The sequence below is a fragment of the Squalius cephalus genome (assembly GCF_949319135.1).
Source record: "Squalius cephalus genome assembly, chromosome: 25".
NCBI classification, from domain to species: domain Eukaryota; kingdom Metazoa; phylum Chordata; class Actinopteri; order Cypriniformes; family Leuciscidae; genus Squalius; species Squalius cephalus.
Genome location: NC_137146.1, coordinates 10708912 through 10723649, shown reverse-complemented (window position 1 = coordinate 10723649; position 14738 = coordinate 10708912). Strand labels below are relative to the sequence as shown.

Genomic DNA, 14738 nt, shown 5'->3' with positions numbered 1-14738 from the left:
ATTTTTCATTTTTTTTAACAAAATATAACAATATTTATGTAAGAGAACATATGCAAGTAAATAAAATTCTGTATATGTCATAATGTTACATAAAAGTTTGGGGTCAGTAAGATTTTTTTTTTTTTTTTTTTTACATCTCTTATGCTCAACAAGGTTGCATTTATAATACAGTAAAAAAAAAAAAAAAAAAGTAATATTGTAAAATTATTACAATTTAAAATAACTGCTTTCTATTTGTAATATAAAAAAATAAAAAAAATATTCCTGTGATGGCAAAACTGAATTTTCAGCACATGGTGTCACATTAAATTTGAAAAAGAATTGTAATATACTGATTTGGTGCTACATTTCTTATTATTATCAATGTTGAAAACTGTTGTGCTGCTTAATATTTGTGTGGGAAACCTTTTCAGGATTCTTTAATCAACATGAAGATCAAAAGTACACCATGTATTTGAAATATACATATTTTTCTATTGATTTCTATCTGTCTTTTACCCTAAAATTCTTACTGACCCCAACATTTTGAAAAGTAATGTATATTTCCTATGTATTTTATTTGAAATTGGTGCTGACAAGGATCAAGGTCAGTGTTTTTGTGGATTTTATTTAAAACATAGCATGACACTTAATATAAAGGTTTGTTGTAAATAAATAATTTTTGCACATTTACACAAAAATATTAAAAATACAGTATTATAAAACTACACATTTACCATAACACCATCTGAGAATTAGATCCCAGTTAAAATCAGCTGTCATATCAGTACAGTAACATTCCTCAACTTTGGCATAAATCATACAGTACATAATCAAGTACTTTCCCTTTAACCTGTGCCTGTCTTGAGGTGTTTTCCCCCCTAAAGTTTCATAACTAAAACCTATAAATTAATGTATTAATAACAGATCACTTTTCTTATTAGTTATACCAAACAGAGTCTTCCTCTTACAGTTTAAACAGTGCAGAGTCATATATTTCTTAAGTAATATTGATATTAAGAAATTCACAGAAACAGGAAGACCCAATGCTGAACATCCGTCACATGACTATGCAGTCGGATGTTTCTTTGTTTTTTGCACCTTGTAAACATTAGGAGGGAGGTCCAGGTGTAAGGTCATCATCACCTAAAGTGCATCTTTCGTTTCTGTCCAATGATAATTCTCTTGGAGGTTAAAATGTGCGTCATGACACTCAGCAACATGAGGAAGATGGTCATGGACATTACGATGACATAGTGACTAATACTGCAAAACAGAAGAAATATTTTTTTCATATTTGTGCATTTACACACATGCAATGACAGACGCAAACCAAAAGTGAGTTTCTGTTTTACATAGTTAACAAGATGGGAGACAGTTAACAATACAGTTAACCCACCTAGTTCCAATGTCAAGCCAGCTTCCATAATCTTTTACTAAGAAAAAGAAGTGCTGGTGAAAAAGAATAGAAATATTAAAATAAAATGGTTAATATAAAGAGGTATTTTATGCAATAATAAAATATTCAATTTATTCTCTATGCTAAGCTTACCAGTGCCATCAAGTCTGAGATGACGAGCACAACGAGGAAAAGGCTAGAAAACAAATGCAAATTTTATGTGGACCTAAAATAAGGTTATAAAACTTTGTATAAATACAAATATATATTTTGCTCTGCCAGTGCAGGAACATATGGAGCCCTGCACAATATATATCATGGCCACGACTTAAAAATACATTCTCTCATTTTAGTAAACCGTGGCAATGCTGAACTAATTTGTTCCCTCGTTTTGATTAAACTAAAACAAGGGAACGAACTACTGTAGTACAACATGGCCACGAAGATGTTCATGTTTTTCTTTCTTCAGTCGAAAAGACATTAAGGTTTTTGAGGAAAACCTTTAGGATTTTTCTCCATATAGTGGACTTCAATGGGGTACAACGGTTTGAAGGTGCAAATTGCAGTTTCAATGCAGCTTCAAAGGGCTCTACATGATCCCAGCCAAGGAATAAGGATCTTAAAAAGCGAAACGATCGATACATTTTATTCTTTTAACGGCACCCTGGTGAGAAAAAAAATGTGCAAAGTATACTCGCAGCCAGACTAATTTAGTATACTTCAAGTATGTTAATTTTTTTGCATGTCCACGGGGCTCCATAGTTCATTTGTTTATCAAATACACTTGATTCCAAAGTCCTGATGAACAAAAAAGCTTCTCCAAATATAGCTCATGCTATAAGAAGTGGTCAGTCTGCAGCAAATGTGCACAAACAAATTCCTGCTGTACTAATTATTCTGCAGTACAACGTACCTTCGCGATGAGAGCTGCGTTGACACTTGAATGCTTTCGAATGTGCACATCACAATTATGAATGGGATTAAAACCTGAAAGAGGATGAAACCGTGAAAAGATAAATAAATCATACTAATAAAAAAATAAAAAAAGAGTATCAGTTTGAAACTGCAGGTTGAGCGAGTGCCAATACCTTCCACATTAACAGGCCGCCCATGATGAACGGGTTGAAGACGGTCAGAAAGCAGTACACTGAGGCTGGATCAAAACTGTGAGGGTAGATCAAGGCATAATTATATTCAAGTCTTATTTTATAACACTATTGTTCTTCAAGCAGCTTACCTGTTGATAGAGGCAATGTTACCGCAACCGAAGAATGCAGTTATTATGAAAAACACCTGTTTAAACAGTTAAGGACTAAATATATCAGCAACCATAAGACACAAATCAAATAGTCTGTAGTTCAAAAGGATGCAAAAAAGTAAGATCTCCGAATGTCATCCAGTCTCAGCTGCCTGATTTTGGTAATGTCAATGTTTTCAGCAAAATCAATGCTGGAGAGCTGAGAAAACAGGAAAGAGAAACAATGCTGTACTACTCATGTGTTACACAAGTTTATAGAGAACAGACATATTTATCCATGGAAGTGGTTAAGAAGACGAGATCAAGAAAACTATACACAGTGGAATAAGCTTCAACAACATTTTTGAGGCTATTTCTCAGAGGCTGAAGGGAAGCCCCTAAAGAATCCCCTGTTAGAGGAAGGGACAGCGTTACCTCAGTTCGATATGAACTTTCCTGAGTGGTCATGGCTTCCTGCTCAATGTTGATCCATGCAAACATGAGCCATGACAGCACCGGAGGAAAAAGGGCCTCATACCTTCACAGAACACAAGCCAAAGAGCTATTAGAATAAGAGCTTTCAATTTAAATTTTTAATTTTCAACTTTTTTTACTTTATTTTTAACGCCCCTTTTTTACCGACCCCAACCTTGTGAACGGTAGTGTATTTATTTCTTAATGAATTTAAATAATTATTTATTAGAATATACTGTCTGGAGTTGAAACCGTCTCAAACCAGTCAGCTGCTGAATTGAAAACTTTTGCAACTTAACTGCTTACTGCAAGCACTATGTGGTTTCCTTTCAAATGCCATTAAGACTGACAACCTCAATAGAAGAATCTGACTTATTTATCATGGTCTGAACTTCTGTTAAATTTAGACACAAAAACTGCTGATAAGACAGCATTAGGTCCTTGGGTTTTACCCTGTGCTCAGAAGAAGGTAGACACACACCAAGGACATCAGGATACTCAGCAATCTCTGAAAGAGCCTGGTTGAACTCAACAATGGTATCAAAAAGGAGGAAACTAAAAAAAAGAAAGTGTGAGAGAATAGGGGATGAAGTGCAAACAGGATGGATGAAAAGAAGAAGTGCAATTCATTGGTTAAAGACTCATCATGGCTTATTTATAGTTGTCTATGCATATTAACAAGGGTAACATAAATAGTTATTCAAGGGTTACTGACACATTTACTCACTTTCAAGTCGTTCCAAACCTGTAATACTTCCTTTCTTCTACACATAATATTTTACACATAATCTTTGTATGGACAAAAAAAATATTTTCTTTTGTGTTCTACAGAACAAAGAAAGTCATAGTGGTTTGAAAATGGAGTAAATGATGAAAGAACTTTCATTTTTGGTTAAACTACCCCTTTAATTCACTGAGTCTACATCAGTAATAGAGCATCATGGGAATGGAGATGACAAACCTAGTGTGAACCAGCTTACGAGCTGGTTGAAGAGCGGCAGGCCTTGCTTCACATGCAGACTGGAGTGGGTGCTGGTCAGGGTATAAGCACACAGCACCACCTGCACCATCTGGAAATGCATGCAGATATGATTTAGATGGTTATAATATTTAGTGCTGATAATGAAAGAGCAAGCGATGAGATCGTGGAAGTAAAATGGTACAAACAAAATTAATCACAGAGATAATCAGCAACAGGAAATGCAGTGAATACTATAACAGACACATTTTACACAATCAATTGCAGTTAACATCTGCAAAATAGGTTGAACTTCTTTCACTGTAAAAAATGATTGTGATTTTAACGGTCAAAGACTGTAAAAATGCCACAGTGAAAAACTGTTAACTGGTTAAGAGAAAGTTTCCTTACTATATACGTAAACAACTGTGATAGATCTAACGGTACATTTAATGTAATTTTACTGTAAAATACCGTTCAATTTACAGTTTTTGGAAGTGAAAAAGAAAAAGTCATTGTATAATTTACAGTGAAAAAATGTAAATTGACATTCCCACAATTCCCTGCGTGACACTTCACATTTGATGTATTTTTGTTGAAATAACTATGTTTCGTCATAGTTTTCTTAGTTTTTTCTAATCAGTTATGTACATTAGGGTTTTATGTTACATTTAATGTTGTTAAATTAATGCTTATTGCATTTCTAAAATTTCACATGTGTTACCACCATGATGGTGTTTAGTGTTTGTATGAATGAGACCGTGCAGCCTCTTTATATTAGTACTAACTTTCTTATGAAAGAGCTGCTTGTGATGATCTTTAATTCATCATGTGGCTGTCATCTCCACTGTGAATGGTGGTTGTCAGTGTATTACTATGGTACAAAACAGAATACTGGTAAATACTTCAATAGGATAGTTAATTAACATTATATCAGATAATTATATATGGTTTATTACTGTAAATTTAAGTAAAGTCTGTAAAATCTAAAATTTTGCTACCATATTTTGTACGGTAAATTTCTGGCAACCACAGCTGCCGGTATTTTACCGTAAATGTAACAGATTTTTTTTTAACAATAATGTTACTGGGGATCTTTTGTTTTGATTTCCATGTGCTTTTAGTTTTTGAATGCCTTTTTTTATTAGCTTATTATTTCCTAATTGTATTTTGGCATATCTTGATAAGTCATTACTTCCTAGTGTATTTACTGTACAGCCCTTGTGTCCTCCCTGTCTTTTGTTCAGTGCCTAGTTCTTTTTTGTGAGACACAAATTTTTGGCATTTTTAACACCAAACCTAAAGTCATAGGGATACGTCCACAACCTGATTGGTCGGCTTTTATTACGTATATTTCGCAACAGAACTTACCAAAAATACAAAACAATGCACTCGTTTTATGTACGTAGCCTTTATGGTATTTTGACAAGCTGAGAACTCGTAAAGAGCTTATAAAATGTGTAAAGAAGTCAAAACAGTGGCAGGAATCCTTCTATCACACACACAAACGAAGATCTGCCGCGAGGAGAAGCGGTTCTGATGCCTGTGATGAGCAACATCGCGACTATGGCTGCATCCGAAATGGCATACATCCCTACTATATAGTAAACTAAAAACAGTATGTGACAAAAGAAGCATGTCCGAATTCACAGCACTCATTAAAGAGTAAGCAAAAAGTACCCAGATGACCTACTTCTTCCAGCGAAATTCTGAAGTGTACGATGATCACAGGAGAGGATTTATGAATGGCAGTGAAGCGACGAATGACTACATGGTGAATGTAGTATGTCCAGTTTACATTCATACTACACGTGCACATACTTTTTTAGCAGTTGTGAATTAACTTCACAAACTTATTCAAAATAAGTACCTACACAAGAGGGTATGCGATTTCGGACGCAGCCTATGATGAGAAAAAACAGCTATGCTTGAGCATTCTGTCCTTTTTTAGGGTCGCATCTTGTGACATCATGTCCCTTTTTTGGTTCATTTACATGTGTTCGTATTTCATTCAAACCGCAACAGAGTTCGTTTGGAAGTGGACTGAGACCCATCTTTTCAAAGGTCTCGGTCTGCTTGTTTGGTGCGCACAAGGGTTCGGATGACTGCGTTCAAACTTATACAAATGAACCGCACAGAGTAATCGCACCAGGGCTCGTTTTAATCAAACCAAACATGTCAAGTGTGAACACACCCTTAATATGACAAAGTTAGGGAAACCCTCATCTCAAAATTTTGACCTCAAAAGTCTGCACCAAAATTTCTATGATGAAAATGTCCTTGAACAGTGAAAAAGGATGAAAAGAAAGGCAAAAATTACCTGGAAGATGAACAGCTGACGATCCCTTCGGATCAGAGGAGAGCATCTCCATGATGAACAGAGGTATGAGGACAAGTTGAAGAGGGTCAGCACTCCAGCACAAATTCTGCAGTACAACACATCGAATTTAGAAGATGAACCTTTCTGATGTCATTTAGTATCACCCATAAGGGAGTACAAATGTGTTTAACAGTTTATAAGAAGAAAGATGATTGTGATTGTGTATGACAGTACTGGGATCAGTAAGTGAACAAAGAGTGCTCACACATAGTTAACGTTGGGTTCCCGTCCCACCACAGGCAACAGTGGAAACACGGCCAGAAAGAGACAGCTAAACATCCAGCTCAGTGACCTGAACTACAGCAGCATAAAGAACAAAAACAAGACCTCAAAAACACACCTTTCAAACCTCATATCAGAGGAGGCATTAAGGTCAGTCACCTTACCTTTGCTTTTGTATAGAGGCCAGAAACCATAGGCCACAGTGCCAGGACCACTAGTCCCAAGGTTAACATGGCCCGATAGAAAAAACTCATGACCTAAAAAACACCAGCAGATGGGAAATGAGAAGTGTAATAGTTAACACCTCTAATTTACAAGAGTGCTAAATAGTTATATCACTAAAATAGCTAAAACACTGATAACAGTCTTCATCGTGTCTAGCACAAAGTTAAGCAAGCACTTACTAGTAACTCTATTCCGAATGTAACCAGCAAAAAATAACTAAAGCATTTGCTGAGTGGTAATGAGGGGATCGATCGAATCAGACCAGAAAGAGTTTCAAATCTGTGACAGAGAGAAAACACACAAACTCTAAAAATCCAGTAGGGAAAAGAAATAGACCTGGAATAATATTTTACACATTTGAATGGGATTAATAAATGCAGATTTTCTAAACGGTCACATTCTTTTATGAAACATGTCCATTTTCCAATGGACATGGAGTGACCTTTTATTGTGGCCAGCCTAAGGCACACCTGTGCAATAATCATGCTGTCTAATCAGCATCTTGATATGCCACACCTGTGAGGTGGATGGATTATCTCGGCAAAGGAGAAGTGCTCACTAACACAGATTTAGACAGATTTGTGAACAATCTTTGAGAGAAATAGGCCTTTTGTGTACATAGAAAAGTCTTAGATGTTTGAGTTCAGCTCATGAAAAATGGGGACAAAAACAAAACTTTTGCATTTATTATTTTGTTCAGTGTATATGAACAATATTGGAACCTGTTACCTGTCAATAAAATGATTGCAGATACACACTACTCTCTAGGTCTGGAAGCTAATTTACATTTATTATGATTCTTGTTTTATTACGAGCTCTGTCGCATTCCCTTTTGGCTAGCAGACTCTCCTCTGTTCGAAGTTTGTTTAAAACGGGTGATACCCCGGAGGTTGGAGATTCAGTACGCACCATGTAAACCTTTCTGGCTTGTTATGACAACTAACCTATGCCACTCTCTCACCATACAGGCGTCAAAGTATTATTTACTTATTATTATTTAATAGAATATCCATTTATCGTACTGTAGATTATAGTTTTGTGACGGCTAAATTCACTTGTAGTGTTTAAAATTATCAATTGTAATGTTTTATGTTTTATTTCTTTAGACAAATTCTTAAAGACTTTTAATATCAGTCATTTATTGGTTATCAACCATAACATGAAAATAATTATTGGCCATAGTTTTAATAATGGGGTATTAGATATTTAATAATTCATGCCCATTTCTCCTATTGTTACATTTAGATTACCTTTGTTGTCCTCTAATGCTCAATTAAAGTTAAACTTTAAAAATGCTAACAATTTAATAACACTGTTAAATGTGATCTATAGTAAATCTCACAGATTAAACATTTTTCATATTGTACATTATGATGTCTAAAATAAAAAAAGAAACGCTTGTAGAATTTAAATGATTTATACATTTTTTATTTGATTAATTTGAGTTTTTAGTGATTTATTTTTTATTTATTTACATAAAATGTGTCTCACTTATCATAACATTTATTTATAATTATCGGCCTAATAATTATTTGCCATAGTTTTAATGCTGGTAATAATAATTTGGGTCCTGAAGCAAAACCAGTTAAGAACCACTAATATGGTGAGTTCTAACAAAGCAGGGATAAGTAACTTACTCCCTAATGACGGAGTACCACACGGGCACAGGGAGCAAGCAGTAGATGTAGTAGGTCCAAGGACTCGACTGGACCAACAAGAACAGAGCCACAAGAAGACCTAAACAGAGAAATGCTTGGCCTAGATTTATTTCTGTAACCTAGAACACCACAAAAAAACAAACAGGATGTGACTCACCTTACAGCTTTGAACACACTATGTTACACCAATAAACCACTAACCTTCATATTAGTACAATGATAATGATCTGCATGTTAAAATACAACAACTCTTGCTTACCATATGAGTGTTAGATGGTGGTTTACGTAGGCTGGCATGGGTCTTCAGGATGAACAAAACCACATAAGAGGTCCAACCAATAAAACCCAGAACCACACTGCTGCCCAGGAAGAGCCGATCATATGTATGATAATATGACAAGCCTTCCATGGCCTGGGCTATGAGATCTTCACAATAACGGATCTAGAGGAAAAAACGGAGAGAAAGATATAGCAAAATGAAAAAGATAATCCACGAATCAGTTTGGACATGACGACAATCAACACTTACTGCTTCATTAAACTGGCCTCTCTGGATCAAATCTCTTGTCTGACGCACAAAATCCATCTGTTTAGAGTCAGTGAGAGACCTAGAAGCAAAAAGGAGAATCTCACAAATTGATCTGACCTTGCCGGCTGTATACCAGAAAACTGCTCAGTCAATCAAATTCGAGGACTGAACATCGTTTTTGTCCAGTCGTAACATCCGTGAAGGTTTAAATTTAACATGGCTATTTTCCCATCCTACTGTACCTTTAAGGTTTTTTAATTGAATTTTATGTAAATTACTTCGGTTATGATTGGCTAGCCAGTTCACATGTGAAAACTAATAATATAGTTCACGTTGTCGTTTATCAGAAATGGCAATCATATAAATGTCCTCATGATTTTGACATTAAAGGTTGTATCAGCGATTTCAGGCCCAAACATAAATGATCACATTCATCTAATCTTTCCTAAAGATCCGCAAATCACGACAGGGGTGGGTGTTGTGAGGTTTTCGCGTGCAGCCGTCATAGGCAGCCGTGCACGAGTGCAAAACCTCACAACACCCGCCCCTGTCGGTGATTGGTTGGAACACTATTTATTTTGGTTTTGAGTGGTGGTGAAACCAACTGTTTTTGTGTGCAGATCCCAGAGCCTAGGCTACCTACAGAGACGCGTTTTTTTTGACGACCTGCTTATGGGGCGGGTAGCTAGCGGATCGTTAGGAAAGATTAGATGAATGTGATCATTTATGTTTGGGCCTGATACAACCTTTAATACCATGACAATTACTGAATTACCTATTTTTGGGTATGACAAATCAAGCCAAATGACAAATCAAGCCTTTTTATTTATAGAAAAAGCAAAAATAATCCAGTTTTTTAATTATGTCTTTGCCTATAGACTATGAAAAGCATTGCCTTTTACTCACTGGTAGGGTGTAAAGAGAAAGGATATTGTTGTTTTTTTCTTCTGTGCCATTTTCACCTGATTAAATAAACACAAGATAGCTGGTTATTTCAAATAATAAAGGGAAGAATAAACCAAAATGTCCTGTACTTTACCTTGAACTGCTCCAAGATCTGAATAGCATTTGCATACATGCTCTCAGCCTTAAAGTGCTGGCTGTTATTCAGGTAATTCAGTGGTAAGACACCCTATAAAGCAACAAATGCTTCAGAAGATAACAAAACCACTGCATGGATATCTGTGTAGAAGTGAGCTGCTTTATGATTTATACTGGAGATCTGAAAGCTCTGAAATCATGCTCACCACAGAGTTCAAAGGAAAGGGAACTCCTATAAGAGATGACATTAGTGGAGCAATATCAGCCTAGAAAACCATAAAAAGATCAGATTAGCGAAGTTTCAAACATTTATAGACATTTCAAAAGTAAATGAGACAGAAAAACTCACTTGATTGACATCCACTCTCTTGTATGTTTCTAGCCCCCATTCTGAAACAAAAGAAGGGTTAGAAGAAATATTGACTAAATCAATTCTGCTGTTTAATGATGCCTGAATCTCTATTAAATGATGTCTGAAAACTAATTTGCTTAGAAGAGGATGGAGACGGAGGGGGTGTTAGACAATCAAGGGCCATTAAACAAACCTTTTAAATAATTATCATCATATTTGTGAAAGCCCGGCTCCCGTTGTGCTGTCTGAACCCCAGCGCCCCATGCAACCAGTGGGGTCAGCGTCTCTGATGGGTGTCCCGCACCGTGAGATCCTATAAAACACATACTCGGATACTGTTGTGTTTTACCCAAAAATCTGACTTGAACTTAATATAAATCAGGCAAAATATAAAATAGCATTGATGTTATTTCGATCTTAAAAATATGACTTTGATCATAGGGATAAAAGTAAGTTATTAATCTTTTCTAATAAAGTTTCCTGTCACAGATTTTAACTGTTAAACATGTTTTAAAGTTACAAAGACTAGGTCAGAGAGATGTTTTACCCCAATTTGTCATGCCATGGTCAGATGTAAAAACATAAGCGGTTTTTCCATCATGCCCATAAAAGTCGTCCATCACAGTGACAATTTCAGCGACACCAGCATCAACCAGGCCAATGTTCTCTAGATATTCCCTATAAGCACAGAAATCCCAAAGAAAATAGTACATGTGAGGCTTTAACAATGGTAGTAGCTCCACCTAATGGTAAAACTGATGTCCAGGTGATTTGATTGTATGCATTTCCATATATAGGCAACTTGTAAATTACAGTTTAAGGTATCTCAACACATTAAACTACAATACAGTTTGTCTTGCACTTTTTACAACAAACATGATTTGAAAGTGGCTTTACATAATAAAATAAAGATAATAAAATAAAAATGCACTGCAATCACATTGCAATATTTTATGTGGCGAAATGAATTTTTCTTACGTTGACATGGGCCGGTGAGCATGGCCATTGGTGTCTAACCCCAAAAGATGAAGGAAAAACACATTCTGTTCTTCATGTAACTTATTCAGCAGAGTTTTATTGCTTTTGGCAGCATTGAGAAAATCCTTAACAAAAAAGGAAACAAATAAAATAATTAATAATCATGTTCTCTTTTTCTTTATTACAAGTTTTCAGGGTCTTATTGTATTATTATATAATATTTTTTTATATATATATATATATATATATATATAAAGCTTTGCCATGACTGGAATAAAAATTTTTTTTTAAATATATTAAAATAGAAAAAATTAATTGTAATAATATTTCACAGTTTGACTGTTTTTACTGCTGTATTTATATCAAATAAATGCAGCACCAAACTTTTGAACAGTAGTATGCTCAGCCAATCAAATTCGAGGACTGAACATCGAATAATGAATAATCAACATTTTTGTGTGTGTGTGTATATATATATATATATATATATATATATATATATATATATATATATATATATAAATATATATATATATATATATCCAATATGTTTGTATGTATGTATATCAGGGTTATTACAGTATCGTTAACTAAAACTAAAACTATTAAAAACATTTCTGTTAATAAAGCTGAAATTAAATCAAATATAAACATTTAATTAGATATTAAATAATTAAATAAGAAATGTTGCCTTGCCAATAAACTGAAATAAGTTTAAGTTGAAGAACTAAAATTATTGACTGGAAATAAATAAAAACAAAAACTGAAATAAAAATAAATTAAACCTAAATAGCAATATTTTTTTAAACGAATAATGACAAAAGCACATAACGAAACTACTAAACATTAAACTAAACTTAACATGAAAACTACAAATATAAAAATAAAAGATAATTAAAAATATTAACTAAAATAACACTGTGAGTGTGTGTGTGTGTGTGTGTGTGTGTATATATATATATGTATATATGTATATATATATATATATATATATATATATATATATATATATATATATATATATGGATATATTATTATGATTACTATGAAGTCATAAAAAATGCATGCATAATGATTTAAATGAGATTTATACATTTTATTTAAAATAGTTTAGATAAATCATGTTTAAACAACTGTTTATGATTTTCCGAACAGCAGATTCTTAAATGCTGGGCAATGCTCTAATAAGTATAAAATACTTGAAATAAGAATTGTGCGGGGTTTCTTCAAGTTTAGTTTCAAGCAACTGCATAAAAGCACATTAAGTATCCTACCTTCACTTCATCAAATACCCATGTATCAAGTCTGGAAGCATCAGTGGAGGCGAAATCCTCCCGCTCTGGAGGGTAAGTGTGAGTGTACACATGGTCTCCAGTGGCTCCTACAAAACAGACATGCCAGTAAAGCTACCAAATAAGGTCATTATTAAACTCCCATATATCTACTCACAGGTGTGTGGTTATACCTTTAGCAAACATTGGTAATATATCAGGGCTGCCCCAACACCAGGTATGTCTGCTCTCATTAAAAACAGAATCAAACTCCACTGGATTCTCCTTCCAGCCTGTAAGCACAGAGATGTGAGACACATTATTAAGTTTACACACATGCATGTTATACATAAACACATTGCTTACCCTTGGCAACAGCACTAACGTCCTCATAAAAGCCGGCTATTAGAGCCACATGACCTGGCCGTGATTCTGTAGGGACTCGAGTGTGTGACACTCCCCATGTGCCGCGCTCTTCAATCACAGTCCTTACGACAGGGAACAATAGGAAGCACAAGTTAAATCTATTCATACACCATAAAGAACACAATAAACACATAAAACAATTATATTTAAGAGGTATAAACTGTATTTATTGTAATACAGCTGTTGAATGAGATTAATTTTCACTAACATATATATATACAGCAGATATAAGTAATATTTTCTTAATCTTTCTATATGCAATAATGAAGGATGGTGAATATTTTGACGAATAAGCATTAAATCACTAAAAAAAAGCGACTGAACTATTCTGGACCACATTGCTAAACAGGACAAAGATTAACCCATGGTCATCACCTTAGGTAAGGAGCCCTGCCTGTCCCATTGTTGTCTGGCTTAAAGAGACTGTCGGCTCTCAGACCATCTGCCACAAAAAGCACCAAGCGCTTGGCCGGAGGGGGCAGAGGGACACGTTGTGGTGTCATTCCATGGACAAGAGGGGACGTGAAGTAGATGTCAAATATTGAGAAAAAGAAGACTACATGGACAATGAGTCCCACAATGAAGAATGTCATCATCTTCATTTTGTTTGCTGTCAGACCTGTGGCACTGATTTAGAAAAAGGAAAGAAAGACAAGCGAAAAGTTGGACATTTGAAATATATTCTGTTATTTTCATAGTCTATAGAAGTTTGCCATAAAGATGTTACATATTAACATGACTGTACATTCAAAAGGACTAAATGATCCATAGCCATCTCAAATGTAGCCAAACATTTGCTTTTTTTTCCCAATCGGTTTAATAGTATGAATTGAACAGAAAATATTCTTACCTCTTTGCAAACTTCAGATTGAAACACAATCATAAAGTCGTTTTATCGAAGGTGTACAAAAATATATCAGCACATCAGTAGCTACTGTCAATGAAAGGACCCGGCAGAGCAGAGCATGAGTGACCATGAGTCTGAGACAACACAGCCTCTAAACAAACCGCGTCATAATCTTGTTTTAATGTGCTATTATGTGTGTGGCGAGCAACTTGGCTTTTGACCTGCTAAACCAAATAGTTTGTAAGCAGATTAACAGAGAACTTTTCTTTACTTCCTTGTATTGGTAACCTTTGAACTGGAAATCTGCGCAATGCATCTTGGGAAATGTAGTTTACGCCCTGTGAGAGTCTCTCTCTCTCTCTCTCTCTCTCTCTCTCTCTCTCTCTCTCTCTCTCTCTCTCTCTCTCTCTCTCTCTCTCTCTTTAAGAATGTGATTTCAGATGACAAATGATAGAAAATTTCAATACACTGAAATGATATCAGTTATTTTCTGACTATGAAATGAATTTAAATGCATTTTATTATACTGACCTTTTTTATGGAAGCCATCTAAAAACAATAATGTCTCTTTATCTTTACAGGAACATAAAATTAAAAAGTCAAAAATGCTCTAATTTTGATAAGCTGTAATATAGTAGTGCTTCCAATCATTTTACTATAAAAAATGCACATTTTATTTACCCCATAATTAGTAATTCGTAGTCTATCCAGCCGTGTTCTTTGAAAGTAAAATATGTAAAGGAAATATTGTTTCACTAAAGT

The 14738-nt window shown here is 34.7% G+C and overlaps 1 protein-coding gene across 1 annotated transcript; it reads right to left on the bottom strand.

Annotated features, from left to right (window-relative positions):
- Positions 1-582: 582 nt before the first annotated feature.
- Positions 583-14281, bottom strand: pign (phosphatidylinositol glycan anchor biosynthesis, class N). The gene is made up of 29 exons (XM_079863116.1): positions 13980-14281; positions 13505-13756; positions 13070-13191; positions 12898-12996; positions 12707-12813; positions 11433-11557; positions 11002-11132; positions 10648-10767; positions 10452-10492; positions 10309-10368; positions 10101-10193; positions 9968-10023; positions 9062-9140; positions 8792-8974; positions 8512-8651; positions 7054-7153; positions 6814-6906; positions 6633-6724; positions 6368-6473; positions 4051-4159; positions 3542-3644; positions 3051-3153; positions 2749-2835; positions 2616-2671; positions 2467-2542; positions 2292-2365; positions 1532-1574; positions 1379-1431; positions 583-1245 (listed from the first exon to the last, which is right to left on the bottom strand). The coding sequence occupies exons 2-29, from the start codon at positions 13729-13731 to the stop codon at positions 1122-1124; spliced, it is 2802 nt and encodes a 933-aa protein (XP_079719242.1). The 5' UTR covers positions 13732-13756; positions 13980-14281; the 3' UTR covers positions 583-1121.
- Positions 14282-14738: the final 457 nt, after the last annotated feature.